The 25,620-nt window shown below is 31.2% G+C and overlaps 2 protein-coding genes across 24 annotated transcripts in view; one reads left to right on the top strand and one right to left on the bottom strand.

Annotated features, from left to right (window-relative positions):
- Positions 1–25,620, bottom strand: part of LOC121118926 (uncharacterized) — a 363,098-nt gene that overhangs the window by 129,933 nt on the left and 207,545 nt on the right. For 8 of the 21 annotated variants that reach the window (XM_071888265.1, XM_071888268.1, XM_071888276.1 and 5 more), the window contains one exon: positions 19,893–19,910. The exons of 12 other annotated variants lie outside the window; for them this stretch is intronic. In XM_071888265.1, the coding sequence (XP_071744366.1) occupies positions 19,893–19,910 (18 nt within the window). Of the gene's footprint in view, positions 1–19,892; positions 20,005–25,620 lie in introns of all 21 variants that reach the window. One more of the 21 variants, XM_071888267.1, reaches the window with a different exon arrangement.
- LOC121118927 (guanylate kinase) lies at positions 20,442–22,367 on the top strand. 3 transcript variants are annotated; one of them, XM_040713529.2, is made up of 2 exons: positions 20,442–20,934; positions 21,336–22,367. In XM_040713529.2, exons 1-2 carry the CDS (start codon positions 20,871–20,873, stop codon positions 21,950–21,952), a joined length of 681 nt encoding a protein of 226 aa, XP_040569463.1. In that variant the 5' UTR covers positions 20,442–20,870; the 3' UTR covers positions 21,953–22,367. The 3 variants fall into 3 exon arrangements, with proteins under 3 accessions (XP_040569463.1, XP_040569464.1, XP_071744380.1); XM_040713530.2 differs by having other exon boundaries at positions 20,464–20,630; XM_071888279.1 differs by having other exon boundaries at positions 20,517–20,671.

Genomic DNA, 25,620 nt, shown 5'->3' with positions numbered 1-25,620 from the left:
ATAAATTGGGTCAGTATAGGAGCAAATAAGACACAAAACTCCAACCTTAAAAAAAGACTCGACTACATACATGAATAAGGAATGACAAACAAGGTTGTGGCAGGTTCAGGTTCAGCTGTTCCATCTGGGAGAGGCAGAAAGATGTCGAATTGAGGATTGCATCAGTCTACAAATACATAGTGCACATGTTTCGTAGAAAGGAGGTCTCAGCTAAAAATATATTAGTGTAGGGGAGCCTTGGCATAGTGAAGTTGGAGAAACCGCGGTTTAAGGAATATAGTAGTCATCATATTATTGGTGCCCGACAAGCTTAGTAGCATACCTGGATCCATAATCTACCCCACCCCTTCCCCCTCGTATTTAAACCGTCTGCTGCCAAAAACCTATTTTCAAGAAGCATAAAAGGTCCTTAGCTATTTGGAACTCAGATATAATTGTATCGCCCTGGCGACGTACAAAAATCATTGGAAAACGCAGTAATTGCACAAAAAAGAAAAATCAGAAAATGGACTTATTGATTAAAGCTAATTTATTTTATGTAATATATATTTTATTTTATTTAGAAATTATTTATTTTATATAGGAACAAAAGTACAAGAACCGAGACCGATAAGCAATATATTTGTTTATCAATTTCCGGTCTTGGTTCGACTTTGTCGTTTTCGGTTCTAGCAGTTCAAGAAAGGGAACCACTTTAACCACAAGAACAGCAAGACTGCTAAGGGCACAACCTTGACAACAAGCCTTGTAAACAAAATGGTCTCCCACGGCACATTTCAAGTAAATAGCAACACCCTGTTTGATGATGCATTGTTAATAAGAAGATTTTATATCGCATTTTATTATTTTTCAAGGATTTAATATATTTATAGCCTGGATAGATATGTATATATATGTAAACGAGAGGAAAGAAAATAAGTTATGTATAAAAGACAAAAATGCCTGAAGCTTATTTAAAAAGAAATAAAATGAAGCAAAAAAAAAAAAATCTCCGCCACTCTTCATTTGACTATGTATGTCTTCTTATTTCTAGTAAAAGGGAAAAGTCCCCCAAACTGAAGAACCACAACCTATTTCTTATTCACATGAATCAAAAAGTCTACATGTTAGGTCTAGTAAAAAGAAATCGATTATTATTCCGATAGATAACTTCAATAATCCGGATCTCGTGTATTATAAGTCCGATGGGATTAAGCTAGATGCCTTTACAACGATAAAGTTTTGTATTAAACGTACTTTAACACAATTTTATTATTGCTTGACTCGGTAAAGAGAAAATTTGATATATTTTACAGTTTTTTATTGATAAAGGGGAAAAAGCAAGTCAGGTGTCTAAAAATGTTAATAATGTTTATGGTCTGTATACTGTAACATCCCATTATGTTACATTATGCAACAATTTTGGTTTCATCTGTGCCGTTCCGGTAATTTTGATGTCAGAGATGCGCCACGCTCTGAAAGACCTATTATAGAAAACATTGATAAAATTATCGGAATCATCGAGGCCAACCGTTATGTAAGCACTGATTTAATTGTCCTAGAGCTAAACTTTGTACAAAAAACGTTTGGAACCACTGAAATATGGCCAGATTCAAAAAGATGTTCGATGCATGGGTGCCACACAAGTTAACTAAAACAAACCCATGGACCGAATTTCCATCTCCGAATCCCTGCTTAATAGCACCAAAATTGATTGATTTCTGAAGTGGATAGTTACTGGTGATGTAAAGTGGATCACTTACGACAACATCAAGCGAAAACGGTTGTGGTCCAATCGTGGTGATCTGGCGCAAATGGTGGCCTAGACAGGATTAACGCCGAGGAAGATTTTGCTGTATGTTTGGTGGGATTGTCAGGGAATCATCTACTGTGATCTGCTTCCCTATAGCCAAATTCTTAATTTGTAGTTGTACTGTCAACAATTAGAGTCTGAAGGAAGCAATCGCTCAAAAGCGGCCATCTTTGGTCAATAGGAGAGTAATTGTGTTAAATCAGGACAACGGCTGGTCACAAACATCGATATTAATTCACTGGAAGCTCCATGAGCTTGGTAGGGAGGTTATGATGCATCCACCTAATACTCCGGATCTGTCACCAAGTGATTACCACCTGTTCCTCTCTATGGCGAATAATTTTGTTGTTGAAAAATTCGCCTTACAATAAGCTTGGGAAAATCGAAAAAAAATTCCCATTATGGCCGAAGGTTTCCATGAAAGGGGCATTATGAAATTACCTTCAAAATGGCAACAAGTAATAGAACAAAACGGTGCATATTTTTCCTAAATCGGAGAATTCTTACTATTCTAAATAAAACATTGAAATGTAAGAAAAAATAATGGATTTCTTTTTCAAATTGCTGTTGTTACTATTTGATCAAACTCCTTTAAGCAATATTATTAATAGAAATAATAATTATGAAAAATAAATCATGTAAATATTATTACTAATATTAATTAAGTGTCTCTTTGAGCTCTCACAAATTGGAAAAAGATAACAATAATAAGAGCAACAGGGAAAACATAGTGCATTGCTTTCATCCTCCTTGTCATAATATTTTATAAAAGACAGAACAAAGAAAAAAACAACATAATATGGTTTGTATGTTCGAGTTCGGTCTGAAAATCCTAGAACAGTTTGAGAAAGTATAGTTTGTCTTAGACCCAACAGATTCGGTCCAAGTTCAGCATGCATCAGTTCCACAAAAAAAAAAAAAAACTTTTAAAAAAAAGGAAATTTAGGTTCTTAATTACGGTCTGCGATTTCCAACCTCATTCTAACCGAAATATCCCTCCAAAAAAAAAAGTAACTTAAGACCGAAATACGGTTTTGAACCAAGTATCAACACTATTACACCTTCGTACGTACGTACATATTCCTAATTTATGATGAAAAAGTAGTGAAATGTAACTAGATTAATTGTGACAAATGTCCCTTAGAGTATGGCAAATACATCTGGCAAATATCTGGGATGTTGAGGATGGTTCATTGATCCCTACTCTCTCCTACCATTTGATTTCGAATTAAAAAAAACAAAACAACCATCACTTATTTACTATAGAAATTAAACACATTGAGGTAAGATGTAAAAATTGATCAAATAGATTTTGTGTCTGAGGCTCTGGAAGACCGTTGTACATAAACTAATCATACTACATATGCACCATGATGTCAAAATCTACCAGTCTTGCCAAGCAGTCGGTACAGTACCACCTCAAATTTGAAGATTCTAGCAAGGCCGACTACATGATGGTCTAACTTTGTATTTCTATTAACCTTTATAATTCTCACCCTATCATCCCAAAGGAGCTTACGTTGTTCCTTTCTTTAGGCGCTACCAAGGACAACGTGGCTTTTTTTACCCCCCTAGCCTTTTTAAAAAGTTCTTCTGTATTTTATTTAACCCCATTTAAAAAAATATATATAAATTCATTTTTTACTTATTCCATATAACGTCACTTATGACATGTTATTCATGTCTACGTGGTTTTAACTTAACACTCATCTCTTTCAACAACGGCATGGGTTTTAGGTCGGACTCCCTACTTCCCCCTAAATGGCCTTGTGATTTGTGAATGCCACAATATGTTACATATTATTTTGAGAGTAAATGATGTTTGATGGCAACTCCTCTCTTTAATTAGTCTATTAATGTAACAGGATTTTCTATCAGTTCATATCTGTCTAATTTCTTTACTAGAACAATAGACAACTAATATAAAAATACGTATAAGATATGAGCTGAAGAGACATTGAAGTAGGATACGCTGTCTTACTCGAAAATAAAATGTTTATACATCTATTTTTGTAAACCCCCAAAAACTCCGAAAGAAAGAAAATATGTAGAATTTTATGCCAAAAATTTGCTCTAATAAATTATTTGCTAATAGTAAGAAGGAAATTTAATATTTAAAAAGTTTAAAATATGAATCAATTCATGTTTTCTAATTTACACACTTTCCTTAAGCTTTCTACACCATTTTTACATGCATATATATGTATATTTCAAATGTCACCAGAGACACTTTGAATGTGAGGAGGCATTCCTCTCCTTCCTGTTTCTGCCTTGTGATGTATTGTTCGCACTTTAGTTGAGTCTAATTTATGACGTCGTCATCATGCTCATTTACTTTTAATATTTAAAAGTGTTTTTGCTTAATGAACTTTTTGTTGGAATGAAAACATTTATGTATTACATGTACAGCAATCTACTTGATGTAATAGCAAATGTTACATTTACTTATAAAACCAACTCAATATAAATTTTTATTGAATTTACATACATACGTAAGTGGTAAAATATTTCCCTACAGTAAACATACAAAAACTTATATAATGTACTTTAAAATAGAAAACAAATTTAGTTGTCAAAGAATTGTTTACCAGTGTTTGAGAGCATTTTTCTTTATGTATATGAGCAAAATTATTTGAAAAAAATATATTTAACATGAACACTCACACTTTAACAGTGACCATTATGATGATGTAATCACAATTAATTATGAATATTACCAAGTTAATATTAAGAATTATCATGATTCCACGCTAATATTCTAAAGTCTTATCCATCTTAACAATTAATAACACAAGCCCATTGATTGAGATGATGCGTTCCGATTGTTTCTATCTCACAAAAACATGAAAATAACCTTCAGAGCCCAAATTAATATTTTTATTATCTTCAGAGAGCAACATATTATATGCTATCAATGTGTCTTGGTAGCTTATCTTATACCGGGTCGTACAAAATGGATGTACTACTAATCAACGTGAGCAAAATTTTGCACACAATGACAAATACTATTTACGAATTGAACCTCCATTGCTTTCAATGACGACCTTCAAGTGGCCACGGAAGGTGGAGCACACTCTGAATATGTAGTCTCTTCTCATAAGCTTCCACTCCTTCTGCATGGAGTACTTCATGTCTATGATATTGCTGTGGCGTGATCTGCAGGCCTGGGATTGAACTTGCTACCAGATAGAGTAATCCAAAGGATTTAGATCCTCTGGGGAGGCCAGAAGTTCTTGGGGCATACTCGATGTTTTCATCAATCCAGGCTTGCACAATATTGGCTGTGTGGGCGGGTGCCCGACTTCTTGGTGATCTTGAGGACCTACGGGAGTACCTTGGTCTTCAAGATCTCTAATTAGTCGGGCAATGCGTCTTACGTCTTCCAGCAGGATGGGGCATCCACCCACCCGTCTTGAACACGTGGTGGAGGTTTCTTAGAAGTGTCTTCAACGCAAACAACTTTTTGCTTTGAATGTTTTTTTCATCTGGTAAGAAGATCACACAGTTGCGATGATACTTCAGGTCGTTTAGGGCCTAAACGACCTGAAGTATCATCGCAAGATATCCGTTTATCATAACAAGATATCCGTTTGAAGCGGACCAAACGCCTCGTTTGGTCCGCTTCAAACGGATATCTTGTTGCTTTCGAGTCATTAATGGTCTTTCCACGTACCTCTTGGACTTTCTTCCCGCGGCTTTGATCGTCCTGGACACGGTGGAGGGAGCCACTGATTCCTTTTTAGCAAATATGGCCATGGATATGGTAGGCTTCGCCTCAAACGCCTTCATGGCCACTTCTGGGATCAATTTGACCGGCCTTCCACTACTGGGCTCAATTTTAAGGCTGTTTCCCCCTCTTTCCTGAGCTTTCTGACGCTGTAGACGGTGTGCCTCTCGATCCCAACAATCTTGTGTGCTGTAGCAGGCGCAAATCAAAGCAGCAACCTGATTTCTTTTTGTCTACAGAAATGATAGAGGGGATTGCAGTAGCTTACTCGAAAGCTTAAATAGTCAGCTGTCGGAAATTTACGAATTACAATAACTATACCTCGAAAAATTAATCTATGATAGTGGTACATCCATTTCGCACAGCCCTGTATATATAAAAATATACTTATGAATCTTCCTTTTCTTTCTCTTACTAACGTGCTTTTTAAGGTTGTAAGAATTTTGTACAACACTTTACTACAGCAATGGGCAACTGATGGCATGGGGGCCGCACACAGCCTTCTTCCTCACTCAATGCCAGTTTAAAAAATGGCCGCAAATAGATCACTAATAATTAAAATAGGAAATAATGTGGTCCTTTTGCCCTTCAATGATAGTGCTAAAAAAATTGGGGCCTCTTCATCATTACGCAAGTTACACATCCCTGCTCTACTATGAAACATTAGAAGTGAAGGGAAGATGTCATTAACCATTTGATTCGTCTGGAATTACTGCAAATCATATGAAAGGTGGTAAAACAGGGACGAGAGAAGATGTAGCTGGTGCATGTATAAAGGGATCTTCACTTGTGTTTAAATTTGTGATTAGGCAAGTTAAGAGTAGGTTAGTTTAGTGACATTGGATTCAACAGGGTTTCATTTACATAACATCAAACCAAGGTTATTATAATATATTGTAATAAAATAAAGTTTTTATCTTTAATTTAAAAAAAAAAAAAAAAAAAAAAAAATTATTAATCATAAATTTGGTTTAGCAACATACTCAAAGAATTCTTACCTAGCAATTTTTTAATTGTTTACTAATGCTGACTACTTGATTTACCGAAATTTTAGCAATTTGTATAATTGGAATTTTCACTTTTTAAGTGGTCCACGTGTGAGTGCAAATTTGTTCGGTCATCTTCATAGCAGGCGCAACTGTGGGACTATCATTGTACACCATACACGTTCAGGAGTAATTCTGACGAACTTAAACTTTCGTTTATCGAACCCAGGAGGCCACGATGTAATCTTTTTAACTTGGGTTTTGCTTATTTTCTGGTTTTTATTGATAAATATATTCGGGTTTTTGGATTTCAAAAGCTTGATTAAAGTTCCTTTTCTCGAGTAATACTTAAGAATATCATCCTTATTTTTCATTTTGAAAAAAAACAAATACTTCGGTATTGTACATGAATAAATTAAGTACTTTTACATTCGATTTAAATAGATAAACATAAATTATAAATAAAATAATTTATTTAAACTTTTAAATTATTTGACAGACCAAAACATGGACTATACAGGGTTTGGAAGAAAAACGTGGACTGAATGACTGATTTTAGAAATTAATTATTCGTTAATAATTTTATTTTTTGATAAATAATTTTGAAATTTTTTTTACAGAACCTTGAGACACGACCTTCGTGAACATGTTAACTCAAAATGGCCACCCTCAGCAGCAATCACAGCCTCCACACGGTGGTGGAAAGCCTTGCAGGAGTTGATGATGAACTTCTCGGACAAATTGTTCCACTCCTTCATAATGGCAGCCTTCAGGGAGTCCAGGTTCGGGTGAGATGTCCGGATAGCCTCCCTCTCCAAAGCCCTCCACACATCAAAGTCTAGGGGATCAAATCCGGCGAAAATGATGGCCACATGTCCTTGGACCAAAAATCAGCCATGTTGTCGGCGCAGAACTTCTGGCATTTGGCCGATGTGTGTGCGGGTGCACCATCTTGGGTGCACACATAGTTGTCCTCTGGGTACCTTGGCCTTAATCCATGGTAGTATGGTGAACCTCAGCACCTTGTAGTAGGCGTATTGGCTGATTTTCTCACAGCCTAAAAAAAGAAGGGAGGCATCTTCTTGCCCTCGGGCGCCATGACCCCAGGACCACTGTTTGGGCCGGTTGTTTTGTACAAAGGACCCCTTACCCTCCTCTGGTGATCCTCCAAGCCAACGGTCGTTCAGACGGTTGTAGACTTGGTCACGGTGAAGATCTTCTCCTCAGAGAATTTTTTTACTCTGGATTCATTTGCCTTGATCCACGTACGAACTTTCTTGCACCTCTGCAGTCTCCCTTCCTTCAGAGTGTCCGTCAACAGGTGGCGTGGGGTCCTTGTGTTAGAAGACAACCCCAATTACCCCTCCACATCCCTCCTGATTGTGCCTTCATCCACGTCAAACTCGTTAGAGAGACGATTCATGGATTTTGTGCGGTCCTCCTTGATCTTCTTCTTCAGGTCCCCCAGAAACTCAAAATCCCTTTTCAAGTTCTGTCCCCCACTTATTTCTTCCTTGAGAGGTCTTGTCCATCCTTTTTCATCTTGACCACCATAAAAATGAAGCTCTGGGAGCACTTCACAATGTCCATAATCTTTGTCACCTCAATGTTGGCATCCAGAAGGTCACAGGTCCTCTGCCTTTTTGCTTCTTGATCACTCATGATGAAAGATTTGAGAAATGTTTAATATTGTTTACTAATTCAGAAAAGACAGGAGATTCGGAATATGTTGGGGAAATCACAAAACCTCGCTATTTTAATTACATAATTAGCATTTATTAACAGTACACGTTTTGCTTCGAACTCTGTACACAACCCCTTTTTATGTCTAAATGCATCCAACCCCTCCCCCCCCCCTTATGCGTTCGTGGAACAGACTGACTCATACTAGTTTAAGATTTAAAATAAAATTGTTGTCTTAAATAATTTTATATATACTTATTAAATATCCAAGCATAGTATATTGCTCTCGATCGGTTAAATTGTATTTTTCTTTGAGGAGTCCCACCCATTGAAATGTGACATGTTACTTAAGAAAACCTACACTTCCTTCATATCTTTTATCCATTCATTAATTATATTATGAGTTACACGTATAATGACAATAACAATTACATCTATACATTTTACTAAAAATATGATGACTATTTTTCGTAAAATATCCACTCTTTCACATTGAAAACCGCTTGTCTAAAAGAATCTGAGGGACAACATGATGGACAAAAAAAGTGAGCCCAATACGATTTTTTATAAGTCATTTTTTACATGAAATAATAATTTTAAGAGAAACTATTTTAATACTTTTGAAAAGTTGTTAATTCATCTAATATACCTATAAATATTAAATTGCTCCATTTTGCCTTTCACTAATCCAATTACAATACTGTTTTGTATGCTTTTTTCTTCAAATTTTGGTTAAAAAAACATTTTAAAGATATTTATAACTATGTACATAAATTGGGTTAGACAACAAGAGATATGTCTAGACAATGTTTTAGGGGCATTTATATCAATAGTTTAGTATGTGTTGGTAAAAGCGTTGACATGCATCTCATAGCCATAGGTAGGTTGGAGATAGAGATATTGGAAAATAATCAAGAGAATAAATAAAACTTATCAATCCTTATTGATAAGCCTACATATATCCCATCTTTTTATTGGAAAGGGCTTTTTAACACTCTTCAAACATACATATATATGCTTGCTATTGATTCAATATGTAGATATCTACATATAAATATGCCTAAGCCAATATGAGTCTGTACTAAAATTAACCATGAATAAATATGTCAAGAATCCTTTAAAACGCAATAAATCAATTGTAACCTCAGCCAACCCATACTAACATTCATCCAAAATTCTTAGCATAATGATTAAGATATATAGTGCATTTAAAGTACAAATAGTAGGCACTAGTGATGACAAATGATCTATTTGGGGGGGGGATTGCCGGGAATCGATAGTATCAATAATGCTTAGAAAATTATCGGGAACATTATTGACACAAAAAAGTTTTATATTTCAGTTTTTAGATCCTTTAAATTGACAATTGTGTGTAATAATAACAAATCATGAAAAATATAATCTATTATTCGATTGCAAAGGTTAGTAGAGAAAACTCAAAGACTTTAAAAACTGCGTTCTGGTTCGTTAGAAGTTTGTGGAATATTAAAAAGTGCCTTTTATAAATCTACAAGGACTTACGCTTCATTAAAGCCCCCAGTTTGATTATACAAAGCCATAGCTTTTTTAACTACTCTATCAAAGCAAAATAAATTATCTCTTACTTTAGCAGCAGTTTTTTATATTTAAGAATTCGTTAAGCTTTACTCGATAAGTTTGGCCTTTTGAAAGTTGAGTTTTGTTTTTGAAAAAACTACCGTTTCCATTACTTCTTGATTACGAGACTCGTTTTTACTTGAAAAAAAGTCTTCTCACCAACTCCATTGCAAGATTGACAACCTTTGTTTTATTAATGACAACATTCTTTTTCTTTTTTTTTTGTCAAATATTCAGTATCATGAAAATACTGAATGAGGTCCATTATTTGAGACTGACGTCTCTCAAGGATTTTTTCAATAAAAATATCACTCAAATTGCGTGTCTTGTTTAAGAAGTTCATTTCTACAGTGAATAATCTCCTGCTCACCCGTGAAAAGATTAGAATCTCTTTGAGAAAAAATTGAAATTGTATCTTGCCAAAGGAAACAAAAAAAAAGTTAGATTCCAATTATTGCAATTTCTAAGGGTCTTTTTTTTTACCTCTAAGAAGCTCCTTATCATTCCCACCGACAAATTCCCACAAGTATTTTTATCTCTAAGAAGGTTGAGCTCCTTTCAATTATTGAAAACTATTTGCTTTTGTGAATTTTTTTCATTTTTACAGCGACATTGCAGAAAAGTTTTCACATTTTTCTAAATGTATTCAAAACAGGCTTAACGAATTGAGGATAACCTCACTCCAAGAGTTAAATATTAGAGTCGATAAATTTCCCGGGAATCGATAAAAGAAGTTTCTCAAAATTCTCTGGGATTATCGAATCGATAATCCCAGAGAGTCAATTTTGCCGTTGCTTTATCACTTTTTCTCTTGACGTATGCAATTTCATTTTGCTTTCACATTATTAACCTTCTTATATTCAATTAAAAGGGTGGATTCATGAAGGTTGCGCAGTTAGTTACATAGAAATTCATGGGAATTTCAACGCCTCTAGCGGGCAAAAAAGTGGTCGAGTAGCCAACTATGTTTTGGCAAATATTGATCTTGTTACCTTCATTTTCCCATTGGTTTCTAACGAAGCATTTTAGTTCATTAAAACAGTTATCAGATGTCTTCATTAGATCATGTTTAAACTGTCTATCATGGTGTTGCGATATATTAAATATATATTCACCATGCAAATATTATTTTCAGTGACACTAATTGGAAATTTTTTTTATATCGCCCATGTTTTTTTGTTTTTTTTTTTCTTCTTAAGCTGTTATCCTTTATTTCATAAGGAGTAAACTTCCTTTTCTACCGCAAAACTGATTTGAACATTTGACTGAAAGTAACATTGAGGATTTGAGGCAGAATAATCAGTGCAAGTCTTTGTTGGACTCAGAGTAGAATTGAGAATCGACATAGGAGTAATTCTTGCATATGTCCTTGTTTATTTCATTGTCCCCCTCCCCTTTCCCCACAGCTGCTTTGTAGCTGATCTAATGAAACGTTCATGACAGATATGCTGCTCTCCCTATAAGACATTCTTCAAATTATCATGTTGATTTTCTTTCATGATGAGTGGAATACATAATTACAACTAAACACACATTCCAGAAAAATAAATATATATTTTAAAAACATAGATACATTATCGCCAAAAAATATATACTAACACTTTCTTTACCACCCTGTCATGCCCTCAATGCACATATTCAAAAAGAAATATAGTCTTTCAATAAATATATAATTTACATATATATGTACATAGAAAACTCGTGAATTTGCAAAACATTTTTTTTAAAGATTAGAAAATATATTAAAACAATATATTTTGGAACAAAAAAAAGAATTGATATAATTATCTTTTCTGAGAGGTGAGAGAACTTTCATATTTTATATACATATATTTTTATTAATAAATTGTAAAGGGTTTTCTAATTTTTGATATTCAAAGGAAAATTGAATTTTTGGAGATAAATGATCGAATGTTTATTTCAATGTACAGAGAAAGGTATGCCATTATTCATGGAAAACCATATCAGCCAAATACCAAGCACACCTACGCTTACAGGACCGTATCCTTTTATGAAATTTACCATCACCAAATCGCAAAGTGGCTGTTGTATACCCTCAATAGCTCCATATTTTATGTTTTGAATCGACACTGGGCTGTTGGCATAGACCTTATCTTTCACATGGACCCTAATGAAGAAGTCGCAAGGTGTTAAATTACAAGATCTCGGTGGTCAATTGCGATCCCTTCTTCGAGAGATAACACGGTCCGGAAACTTTTCCCGTAAAAGAACGATGGGTTCGTTGCTTTTGTGGCACGTAGCGCCATCTTGTTGAAAGTAAATGTTGTCCAGATCAAGACCATCCAATTCTGGCCATAAAAATTATCAATCATCTCTCTACAGAGTAATCTATTCACCGTAACTGTTGTTCCAGCCTCCTTTTCGAAAAAGGATAGAAGGTTAACTTTCAACAAGATGGTGCAGCGTGCTACACAAGCAACGAAACCATCGTTCTGTTACGGTAAAAGTTTCCGGGCCGCGTCATTTATCTCACAGAATGCCATTTTTCTTTGAATATTAAAATAAGCCCTTTTATTGGAAAACTCTTTATTGTCAGAAAAAAGAAAGGTTTGGTATGTTTCATATATTCAATATTTATTCCACTGATATGTATATATGTTTGCAAGTGTATATGTATACCTATTTTAATAAATTATATTCTTCAGATGCCCCCCTTCCCATACACTCTCCTCCAATTTAGTGTTTAAATAACCTCATAATTCATGCTTATGTATGCCTTTCATATTGTGAATGTATGTAGGTACTATTTTAATACACAACATTCATGTATAGATTTATAATATGTAGTTTTCTCTCTCGGGATTCCATTTCCCCCGGATTTATCGAGCTTTTACACCTTTCATAATTCATTTCATAATATAAGTTTCATTATATATCAATCAAAAATTAGCATGTTCATCAATTATTATTTAGTTTCTTTTTTGTAAATCCGATCAGGTACCGTAATATTAAAAAAAAAAGATAATTGTGTGTTCTATAAAAAAGCAACCCTGGGAATATTAGTAATAATACGCTTTAGGATTTATAAGAGATCGCTCAATTGTTAAAAATTGGCTCATTTTGACATTTTTTGGAAAAACTGCTCATTTTCTAATCTGTTAAGAAATAAATGGAGAAAGTTTGGGTTCTAGTTATATTCCAAAAAAGCTTTTGATGATATTTTTCTAGTGAAAATATACCTTCAAAAACCTCCTTAATTAGGCTCTCGATTTTATGTTAATATGTAAATAATGAAATCAGGGTGTGAGAGAGACAAATTCCGACTACAACCAATTAGAGGAAGGATACATTTTTCAATAAAAAAAAATTGAAAAATTAAAATATTTGGAAATTAAATTCAAAAATTAAAATATTTGGAAATTAATTTCAAAATTAAATATTAAATTTCTAGAAAAGAAAAATTTCAAAAAACAACACAAAAAATTAAATTTTCGGAGAAAATTTTTAAAAATCCAGAGCTATTCACAGAAAATTAAATTTCAAATAAAAATTTTATTGAAATAAAATTTCAGATATCCAATTTTTCGGAGAAAAACTTAAACAAATCCACAGCTAATCACAGAAAATTAAATTTAAAAAAAAAATTTGAAAACTTTAGTAACAAATATAATAAAAATTGAAATAAAATTTGGGTTTTTATTATTTATTAACATGATTGCCCCTCAAAGCATTCCTTTTTGGGGTTTTCACCCAAAGGGTCAATTTGTTCAGAAGATTTAAATGTATCATAAAGTTGTATAATACTTGAATTCACAGACGTACCAAAGACCGATTGGTGCATGGTATATAAAAAAGTAGCCTATGTTTGGTGCAAGACTAGAAATGATAAAACAATCACAATATTAGATTATTTTTAATATTAATGTAATGTAATTTTTAATGTGGAGTTGATTGAAATGTGACAATATTATATAATTATATTTATATTGTGCCCAAGAAGAGAAGTGACAAAATATTAATTAATTGTGGTAAAGAAAAACGAATGGTTTGAGGTTTTTATTCTTCAAACAAAATATAACCAAACAAATTATTCGTTATTAAAAAAAAAAAAGATTGCATTTTTCTTCTAAAAAGCAATAAGCAACATCTAGTTTTTCCTTGCTTTTTTTATTATTCAACTATAAGTCTGATAATTATTAGTGATGGGACAATTAATTAGAATCGGATAATTGGATGGCTTTTCTGGAATCAGGATCGGCATCGAAAAAATAATATTTAATTTATTATTTTTCTTCTAGAATTTTTTCCCTAAAAAATTTAATTTTCTTGAATAATTACGTATTTTTGGAATTATTCTCCTAAAAATTTAATATTTGAATTATTTCTTTTTTTCAAAAATCTATATCAGAAATTAAATTTTTTGAGAACTGTGGATTTTTGAATATTTTTTTATTTTTTTCTGAGGTGTTGCAGATTTTTACAATTTTCCTTGAAAAATTTAATATTTGAATTTTTTTTTTAATCTTGCTTTAAGAATTTTTTTTTCCTAAAAATTTTATTTTAAAATTTTTTTCCGAAAAATTTGGTATTAAAAAAAAAATTCAAAAATTTTTATTTTTTCATTCTTTCCATAAAAAAATCCAAAAACCAAGACCTCCCCCAAAATATAATCCTGTGGACGCCTCTGATAGAAAAATGGTATCTTTTAACTATTATTTAAAATATCAAAGAATCGGTATCGGGAATTTAATTTATAGTATAATCGTATCGAATAGGCATCAGATTTTTTTTTTTTAATAATTTCATCACTAATAATTATATAAACGCTTTAGAATGAGCTTTTTCTAGCTTACAAAATATTCCAATAAATGACTCAATCAATCAAGAACCTATATATATAAAGAACATTTCATCATAATCAATCAAAAAATCTGTATAAGGTCACAACCTTTGATGAACATTAGCGGTTAACTCTCTTTCCATATGAGCGCTCCTTTGTGCTCTTTTCAATACATTTTACTCAAGAAAAATAAAGTTATTATAGGAGTGATAATAACAATAAAAGATATAATCATTTTCTTGGAAACATGAAAGAACCTCTTCTTCATAATAATAATATTATTTTAAAAAAAGAACAGAAACCTGAAAATATTTCTCCTTCATCAATGGTGAAAAGGAGCAAGGATAATATTATGTAGATAAGAAAATTGAAATATTGATGGTCTATTTATGTATAATACATAGTTTTAGAAATATTTACTTTTTTTTTTCTTCAATATTCGCACATCTCATTCATATATTTAAGACTGTCCCATTTTCAGGTTAATATTATTATCCCCATATGCAGAAATCTTTCCTGCTTGGGCCAATTAAAAAAATTATTTTACAGGCCATTTTTTGCGGTGTAATTTTAGTTTGGAAGAAAGAATATCTTTGGAACAAAATTGTGCTGTTTATATATATATATATATTTTAAATGTTCTTTTAATTGGTAGATGGAGTTGCACTGATTAAGAATAAGTAAACATTATAGTATTAAAATTACTCCATTCTAACCTATAAATCTATTTTGAAGTCCATGTATGTGGCAAAAAGCAAGTTTGTTTTCAAATATTGAATCCACTTTTAAGTTTTTTTATTTCATAAATATAACGCCCAAATATTTCGGAGAAATATACTTTATATATTATATTGGTTTTTGGGAAATAATTTCTAAAATTAAGTTTCAAATATATAATTGGATATTTATAATTTTTTACTATTGAGATTATCAGTTTTGCAATATTTTGGATCTTGCTTATGATAATTTAATTGGTCTAAAATGCGCATAATTATTTGTGAGGTCCCTGTTTTATCAAAAAGTAACATAGTTTATCCTGGAATTGCTCGGGAGAACGAAGGAGCAGGAAATCACGTTCACCATGAATCCAATATTCCATTGGAATTCCAATTTTAGTACCTGAATTAAAAACCAAATTCCGTCTACCCATTGATTTCTCTTTTTACCTTTAACTTAATTTATTTTGAATAAATTTAGAAAACACCCTTATTCGTGTAGTGGTTTTCTTTTAGACACTAGTCACTTTTTGGTTTATAACTCAACCCCAAATCTAGACTGCTTGACTTGAGCTTTTTTGTTTTTGGTCTAGAATATGACTGCCCCCCAAGAAAATTGGAACCCATGCAAAGTTTCAGCCTCCTAGGGCCAATAGTATTTATTGTTTTTAATTTTTGGTCTAGAATATGTGCCCCCCCCAAGAAAATTGGAACCCATGCAAAGTTTCAGCCTCCTAGGGCCAATAGTATGGGCACCCATAGAATATGAAGTCATAGTTGCTGAGCAATAAGGAGGACATTATTTTGTGCAATAAAAATATAAGGTTATACCATAACGCGTGTACTGGTTGCGTGTTTTGACAAAATCTGTTTTTCTTGCCCAACAGTCGGTACGATCCATCAAATTGAAAATTCTAGCAATAGTCTCGTCATAAACTATGATTGGTTGCATGTTTTCTCAAAATCTGCCTGTCTTGTCCAGTAGTCGGTACAATACATCAGATTGAAAATTCTAACAAGCCCAATTACATGATGGTTAACATTGTATTTCCATTAACCTTGATCTTGTCTTATGTTTGATAAAAGAGGAGAAGAAATAGCAAATATTAATCAAATATTGGAGGCGTTAACATGTAGCATCGAATATGTAGCTGTTTGTTGCACCTCTCTTATGTATATCATAATTTATATGCGTTTGCAGAATATGTTAAGATTAAAATAGAATATAAACACTGGTATATAAAAATGGATCAACTCTCGAAGGCTTAAAAAGATTAAAAAGTATTTTCACTGAAGTTCTTTTTGTCTCTAAAAATTAGAAAATAACTCCTTCTAATAATAGAAAAATTATGACTATTAAATCTTTAACAAAATTTATTAGGAAATAAAATTAATGAACTCTGCTAACAAGGATAGAATGATTTAATTCTTATTGTTAATTGTATTTACTACTTGGCCTAATTTAAAAACCTCATAAAGGTTAATATATATGTATATCCCAAAAATAAAAGGCTAATCTAACTACTATTTTTAATAAATATTTTTCAAATGTTGGAATGTCCCTTGTCTGCATATATGTACATAAAATACAGTTTTTGTGTGGGTCCTATATGGATGCCCACACCGTTGGACCTAGCATGCTGAAACTGTTTTATGGGTGACTTTTTTTAACCTGGTCAGGCTAGGATGGGTGTGTGGATTTTTTTTTTTAGGGGGGGGTCAAATAAGGGGAAGTTATTCTATACCCAAAAAATTAGATAAAGCTTGAGCTACAAATCCAAAAGGGACTGACGTCTTAAAAAAAAAAAAAATCGGTAAAAATTGCGCATTGGTTTTATTTTTCTGGTCCCAAAAAATGCAAGAAGACGATCTAATATTGGATTTGAAGATTTAATAAAGTTTGTAGAAATTTGTCTGGAGACTCATTTGCATATAAATTTGGCAAATAAAAACTGATGTTTAATGGAAATATATGTCATTTTCCAAATATTTTTTCAATTTCTTTCTCTATTTTTCACCAAACGTCAATTTTCAATTTTTGAGAAGAATTGATACTTTTTATACATAGAATTAAAAATCCTGTCATGTGATATTTTCAATTTCCGGAATATGTTAATATATATTTTTTTCCAATATTTGCAAATATGAACCAGTTATCGAGGTTAATTATTTTGACAGCATTATTACCTATAACTTTTTAGGTTTGAATTCCTCTTTACAACGCCAAAAATGTTATTAACTAATATTTTTTTTGCAAAATTATTTCATAAAAGTTTTGGCAAATTTTCCTTGCGTATTTCGATTTGGGAATTTTTTTGAAAAATATAAAAGATACACTCCTCATCAAGACAAATTTATTCATACCTACATGGTGGTATGTCATTTGATGTTTATAAAAGATTTTTTTTTATTCATAAGTATACATATATATTATACAGGGTCTATATTATAATGTTCGACCTCACTGAAGGGGTCAAAATATTAAGAAGAAATAACCTTGACCATTGCAAATGTAATTTTTCGCTCCTTCCTTGGCCAGAGGAACGCTGGGTACCCCTTTGCTAGTATTACGTCACTGAAGAAATTTCCATATAACAACTTCAGTGATTTAACTTTTTATCACTACGGAATGCTTATGCGGGTTTTTTTTTTTTTTTTTTTTTTTTTAAATTTTGGCAAAAACTCAGGTAAATATTTTTTTGATTTTTAACTTTATTTCGTACATTTATTTAGAAAAGACAATTTTGAGGAAACTTTTGATGACTTCTTTATTGTTACAAAATACACTTTTTGATAACCTCGTGAAGCCCTACATGATCCATTGCGGTGCTCCGATTGGGAATAACTGACCTAACTACATCTGTTTTTATATATACTCCGTATACACATACGGAGTACAGCCCAATTATGAATTATAGAATTATGTGAGTCAATTATATGAATTGTATTTCAATTATTGGGATGAGTTAAGGTCAGTAATGGGGAAGTTAAATTTTCTTTTTAACTAGTTAAGTTAAGGTTCATTATTATTTTATGTTTTAATAACTAGTTGAGTTAAAGTTAATTTGGATTTTATAAAAATTAAATAGTTAAAGTTATTTTTTTTTAATTAGTTAAGTTTAAGTTGATTAACTTTAGTGTAATTTAAGTTAAATTAACTGTTAATTTTGATGTTAAAAAATAACTATTTAAATTCAAGTAAATTGAAAGATTTATCAAGGCTCTAAATGAAATATATTCTGTTGGTCTGTCTGGCTAGGGGTTTCTCCACTTCCAATTGAACAATCAAGAAAAATATATAGATTCAAAATACCAAAAACTTCTGGTTTGAAGTAAAAAAAGCAATACAAGGGAAGTTTGCTTCGTATGATAACTAACCGTGGAGGCTAATGTAGAACGAAACACCTTCAATAACATGTCGGTGGATTATCACTTAAACTTTAACTTAAGTTAAGATAATGCAGTTTAAAAAATAAACTAGTTCAGTTAAAAGTTAGTTTGGATAAATATAAAATTAGCTAGTTAATTTATAGTTAAAATAATGCTGAAAAAGAATAATTTGTTGGTAGAAATTTATGTTAATTCGCAGAAGAATACAAACGTACTATCTGGTAGATGCATTTAATAAATTTAGTAATTTAAACTTGCATAAATAATTAAAAAACTTATAATCTAATGACTAGATGATAGCAAGAATTTGAATATTGGTCAAGATGTAATCACTTTAATAATGAAAGTTAAATATTATTATTCAAGCTTTTGTCCAAATAACATGTTTTTGCACAGGGTCTACAAAATGTTACTTAGAAAATAATTGTATATATTGATTTATCTGAAATTGGTCTATAAATGAAGTTCTTGCCAAAGTTACCTAATAAAAAATATGCTTTGTATCACGGTTCTCAGATTCTTCCAAAAATTATTGTATTTTTAAAGTATTATTTTTTTTACTTTTCGATCTAAAAGAGATGAATTTTATCTTTTCAATACTTCGGTTGTTTATTACAATGTAAAAAAAGACAAAAATACATAAAGAAAAATCCACTTTTATTCTACTATGTTATTGCTCGTTTCTCATTATATGAAATCATGAATATACTAAAGATTCAGATATAAAATAACTAATTTGTTCCACAGAAATAATAATCTTCATTTATGGGATTGATGGCCAATAAATAAAAATGTACAAAACTACGTTAAAATCGATATTTATCATTATCACACTTTCTGTCAAGAAGAAAAATAAAGACAGAAACTTATCAACAACTTTAAACATTAAAAGAGAAAATAAAATCTTTCTCCGCCTTGCATAAATGAAACAAGTTATTCTAAGAGCATAGTCAAAGGGGAACACAATTTTCGATGGTTTTATAAACGTATTTTACTAACACTAAAGGACTTTCAAAAAAATAAAATAAAGTGTAAGTATATGAAAAATGGAACATCTAATGTATACATATTATCATCCACATTAAAGAAAAAAAATATTTTTCCTGAATAAATATAAAAGTTTAAAAAAAAGTATTTATAGCTTTTGGCTATAGAGTAATTATTCTCCTGAGAAAACTAAAAATATAAGATTGCTACTTACTTTTTCCGACTACAGACGCTTGTTAAGAAATAAAACAAATATAAAGATAAAATACACATTTGCAAGTATTTTGATAGTATATATATCATAGTATCATTTTGTATGCACTTACCTAGAAAAAAATATACGGAATTAAAAATATATACAATCACTCAACCTTACATATTTTTTTAAAGTGTATTATATTTTTATTGGAAGAAGAACATTATCTTGTGTGAGTACAAATGCTTTTTTTTTACACACATGCCTTTACAAACTAATCCAATATATATATAGCCTTCATAAATTAATTTATCATTTTGATTTAATCAAAATATCTTTTATAATAACAACCTGTTAAATATAATACATAAAGATAGTTCCAATTTGTATGTATAGAGCAGAGAGGGAGGAAGTAACGTTACGCACCCCCTCTATAATATAGTTAAAAATCTGAAAGCTGCTAAGACTTACAACCTTATTTTTGTGTAGCAAATGTACCTCAACATGGACCAGCCAATCAACCAACTTCCCGGCCGGTGCAGCATTTGTAGGAGTGTAAATAGAACTACTAAGGAATGAAGAAAGAAAAGAGTTGACTGTTTCTTCTGCTTTGGGCATATTTTTTATTTTTTTATTATTTATAGACACTCTATTTCTTTGAAATATACAGAGCAGGACTCGTAGTGACTTTCCATCAACGGAGGCTGTCGTCTTGGAGTTTGTTTTTAACTTTTATTTGTTTGTTTACTTACTGAGGTATATAAATACAATACTGAATTAAAGAAATCGCTAGAAAGGTAATTTCTATTGAGCTCATAGATATCAGTTGTCTGCATGTACTTTAGGTGAACTTGTCAAGAAAGTTCCGAGTATACATATTAATTACTAATTCGTATCAATAGTCAATAATAGAAGTGGCTTTGGGTCGATTTGTTCATTATTGCTTTGTCTTCATACTTTAATTAAATACTAAATACAGTAAACTTTATTCGCACAATGTTAGAAACACTAGTAAATCCCGTATTTCGAAATGGAATTCGTAATTTACAGTCATCAAGACGTGAGTATTTAGAATATATATGTATGCATTTTGATATTTCTCGTGATTCCCTTTGCCCCCTTCTTCCAAATTTATCTACCTTTACTTTCAATCGACAATTAGTATAGTAAATAATAAATACATCCCTATGAGACAGGTAAAAATTTAAACATTAAAATGATGGATTTAAATGCGTGGAATGTTTTATTGTTTTGTCCTGTTTCTGCTGTTACCTCCAAACAAGTGTGTACATGTGATTGTATCATTCATAATACGTGTCTTGTTGCTCTCGTTTCATTATCTGAAGGAAATTAAATTAATTAACGACCCTCCTTCCTGAGTGTCGTGGAATATTATACATCACATCTCCATTCATCAGAATTTATCCAATTCATTTCACTTTGTATTTTATATCATTCTAGTGTTGCCTTCGATTATCATGCCCAAAACTATGCATAAAACCTTAGTCTTATGTGGTCCATCAGGTTCTGGTAAATCTACTCTCATTAAGAAGCTCACTGCTGAATTTCCAACCGCGTTCGGCTTCTCTGTCAGTCACACGACTCGATCACCCCGACCCGGTGAAGTACATGGCTCAGCTTACCACTTCGTAACTCGAGAGGTAATGAAAGACATGCTCTCAAAAGGAGAGTTTATAGAGAATGCGGAATTCTCCGGCAATATGTACGGAACATCGTTTGCGGCTGTAGAGTCTGTTGTGTCGGATGATTCTAAAATATGTATATTGGACATTGATGCACAAGGAGTACGACAGGTCAAAGTCAAGGAAGAGTTCCTTCAACCTCTTTATGTATTCATCAATATACCTTCTATGGAAGTTTTAGAAGAACGGCTCAAGAGTCGAAACACTGAGACAGAAGAATCTCTAGCGAGAAGGATGTCAGCAGCAAAGGCAGAAATCGAATATGGAACAACTACTGGAGTATTTGATACAGTGATTGTTAATGATGATCTTGATAGGTCTTACAATGAATTAAAAAGCTTTATTTTATCGAGGATTTCTCATATTATATCATAAGATAATTCTAAATATTTAAATCTTTTGATAGTCTTATCTCCATCCTCTCCTTATTCCAGAAGGGGGAATCATTCTGATAAAGATATTTATCGATGTATGTACATAAAATATTCAATGGAACTGTGAACTAAAAATCACTTTTTACTACCTATACTAGCAAGCATTTCTTATCTTTGATTTATGTTAATCAATTGATTCTTTGTAAGTGTCTTTGTACATTAGTGTGACGAAGCACATCATACATCCTCTCTTTATTTTTCAATTATGTATTTCGATCCATGTATTTATCATTTTTTACTGTTATTATTATTACTATTGAACTATGTATACCTACATTAAGAGTTTTTGGGGTTTTTGTTTGTTGAATCAGTGATTTTCAAAGTGATACTAAAGAAAATAAATATTTAAACCTTTATATTAATAGAAAACGAATTGTCTTTAGGATATATGTACTACCTTGATATTATTATATAAATTGATAGATATAATATGTATGTGAAGCAAGAAAAGAAGCCTCTTGATAACACAAGGCTTCAAGGCCTTTACTATTCCATATTATCGATTTGATTAGTTTGAATGTTTGTATCTTGTACGCACTTTATAAGACATTTTTCGCGCTATGGCACTTTTCCGGAAAAATAATAAATACACTTTAATGATGATCCATGTTGCTATACTATATAATACAATGTATTTTGTTGTACTCTGTCAATTTTTGGATTTCATTAGTGGATATATATTGTATTGCTTTTTGCAGATACACCTTGTGTTGTGTAAATTTATTGTCCAAAAACAAACCCATCTTCAGAATCCTTCAGTCAGAGACTTAATCATTGTAATTCATGGCATATAATTAAAACATTTACTCTTTTAAAATTGGTATACCATAATTACGTAGTATTGCAACATAAATCATCTTAAAATATTTTTATTAATTTTTTCGGTCATGTGTCCGTTCCACAAATTGGTCAATTGGCAAAAATATTTTCCGCAAAGTGTCCTAGAATTGGGTTTTTATTTTTCCTTTAGTATGGCGAGAATATTAACGTGGAGAGAAGACATTTATACATCATACAGAAAATTAAACTAGCTATCAAGCACGTACCATCATGTTTTAAAGCCCTAAAAATGCTATATCGCATTAAAAAATAAATACAGTAGGGACATATTGCTTGTATCAGCCTTGCGAGTATTTTATACCCCAAATGAGGATTTTTAAAGCTTTTAATCGATTGTATATTTTACTTAGATCCAAATGTTAACTGACCGATTATGTCTTATAAATATCCATGTTATTTTTAAATAGCCAAAAAAACAAGTAGCTATTGATATTATGATAGTTACATTAGACTCATGGAAACGACAAATCATTTAACATATCATAGAACCCTTAAATTATTAAAAAAAGGGGATCAATTATTGTTTTCTAATAAACGAAAAAATATGACTACTAAAATTTTTAACTCAAAACATCATGTTTGGTACGGTACAAGAGGCTTAAAAATTGTCAAAATCCCATATTAAAAAAATTAAATGGCTTAAAAAAGTAAGTTTTTTAATTGTTCCCAATATTGCGCAGGGGAAAAAATATTAACCAAGGATAGTTGAATGAACATACGTACATAGGATATAAAGAAATAAATTGTATTCCGTGCTTAAATTCATTAATAGAGACATACTTTAACGACATGTATTTATTTATGAATATGTAATTACCAATAAATCAATACATTCAAACAGAATGGCAGGAATTTAATATGTTAAATAATATTGTAAAATAAAAAACCTTAAAGGCATTACATCTCTTATGTCAAAATTAATTAATTATTTGGAAATGTGTAGCTATATAAAATATTCATTGTAAAAGTTTCGTTCGAGCCAATCCTACGAATTAAATTAGAAAATTATTGTATGACGTCAATCAATAGGGAGAATTAAAATTTTGATACATGAAGTGTATCTCAGACTTAATCACTTTCATTTTATGTACTACGTCTACATGCAATGTGATTTAAAATATCGTAGAAAATGAAGCTGGAAACATAAATATTCTACACTCTTAAATGAGTCAATAACTCAGAACAACAAGAGGAATGAATACAATACATCCATTCAACTAATTGTAGGAACGCCAAGGTTAAAGAAACAAACTTTTAACTGATGTACATATAAATATGAGACAAAAATATCAATGAAAGTAGATTTCATTATTAGGTAGAGAGGTATTATAGGTATCAAATCATTGGATTACTCCTTAAGAAAGAAATACATTATCATCGTAAACATTTTAAAATAACGCAACAAGGTTGATGAGATATGTATTCATAAAATGTTATCATTTCTCACACATATGACAGTACATATTTCAACATCATTATTTATTTATCACGCTGATTAGGAGTGAGAACATGACACTCTTATTTTGAAACTCCAAGGTTAACAGCCAGACTACTTATATGACATATATCAAGTATTGAAATAAAGTGGCTATTATGTTCCTTTTCAAATTCCACTCTTTTCAATTTTGTATTCAGAGAAAAATATATTTTATGTGACGACATATCAGGGGCGTCCGCAAGATTACATATTACGACTAGGTTTAAGGATTTTTTTCAATTTGGTTGTTATGGGGAAAAAATTGAGAAATTAAATTTTTAGAAAAAATATTTCAAAAATTTTCTTTTTTTAAATTCAAAAATCCACAGTTAATTATTCTTTTTTTTTAAATACTACAAATATTAAATTTTTTGGAAAAAAATATCAAAAATCTAAAGCCATTAACAAAAATTTAAATTGTTAGAAAAAAAACATTCAAAATTTCAGAGCTGTTCAAGAAAAATTCAAAAATTAAGTTTCAAATATAAATTTTTCTGAAAAACTATTTCAATTTTTTTTTATTTTCTGAAAAAAAAAAATTTAATATTAGATTTTTTGAGAAAAAGTTCATAGCTATTTATAGAAAATTAATTTATTTGGAAAAAATTAAATTAAATTTCAAATATAAAGATTTAAAATCCCTTAATTTTTTGTTTTTTTGGGGGGAGCCACTGCCCCTTCAGTCCATCCCCTGCGAACACCCTGTAGTGGCATGATTTTTATTTCATTTAAAACTAGTAAGTAAAAGTCCTTCTTTATGGCATGGATTAATATCAACGGTAATTAGCCCCAAGGTTTACTAAATTACCCCATTTGGAGTAATTTACCCCTCTTCCCCGACCACTGTTTTAGTTGGGCGTATCCCACGCATATAATATTCCTTGTACAAAGGCACTAAATTATGCTGTTTAACAACGTTTTATAAAGATGAGATCGATCCTCGAGAATGTGTATGAACAAATAATGTAACATCATGATATATTACAAAAACTAAGCCATGTGTCACCTTTAAATATGAATTCTCTAATGTTTTCTATGATTAATGGATATAAAACTTTGTCAAAACATTTCAACAATGACTCTTTTTGTCGTAGTTATTGTATAAATCATTTCTCTTATTCAATTCTTCATCTTTTATAAATTAATGTATGTAGAGAGTTGATTAATTTAGATAATTGAGACCCATAGTCAATGGCTGAGTAGCAAAATTTTCACAAGCGAAATCATGTGTAAATTTCCATGCCTCTAAGGTAAAAATGTACATAAGTCTATTATTCTTAAAATTAGCTCAT

This window comes from Lepeophtheirus salmonis, chromosome 5 (assembly GCF_016086655.4).
Source record: "Lepeophtheirus salmonis chromosome 5, UVic_Lsal_1.4, whole genome shotgun sequence".
NCBI classification, from domain to species: domain Eukaryota; kingdom Metazoa; phylum Arthropoda; class Copepoda; order Siphonostomatoida; family Caligidae; genus Lepeophtheirus; species Lepeophtheirus salmonis.
The sequence above is the reverse complement of the archived record's forward strand: the minus strand, read 5'-3'. Positions and strand labels throughout refer to the sequence as shown.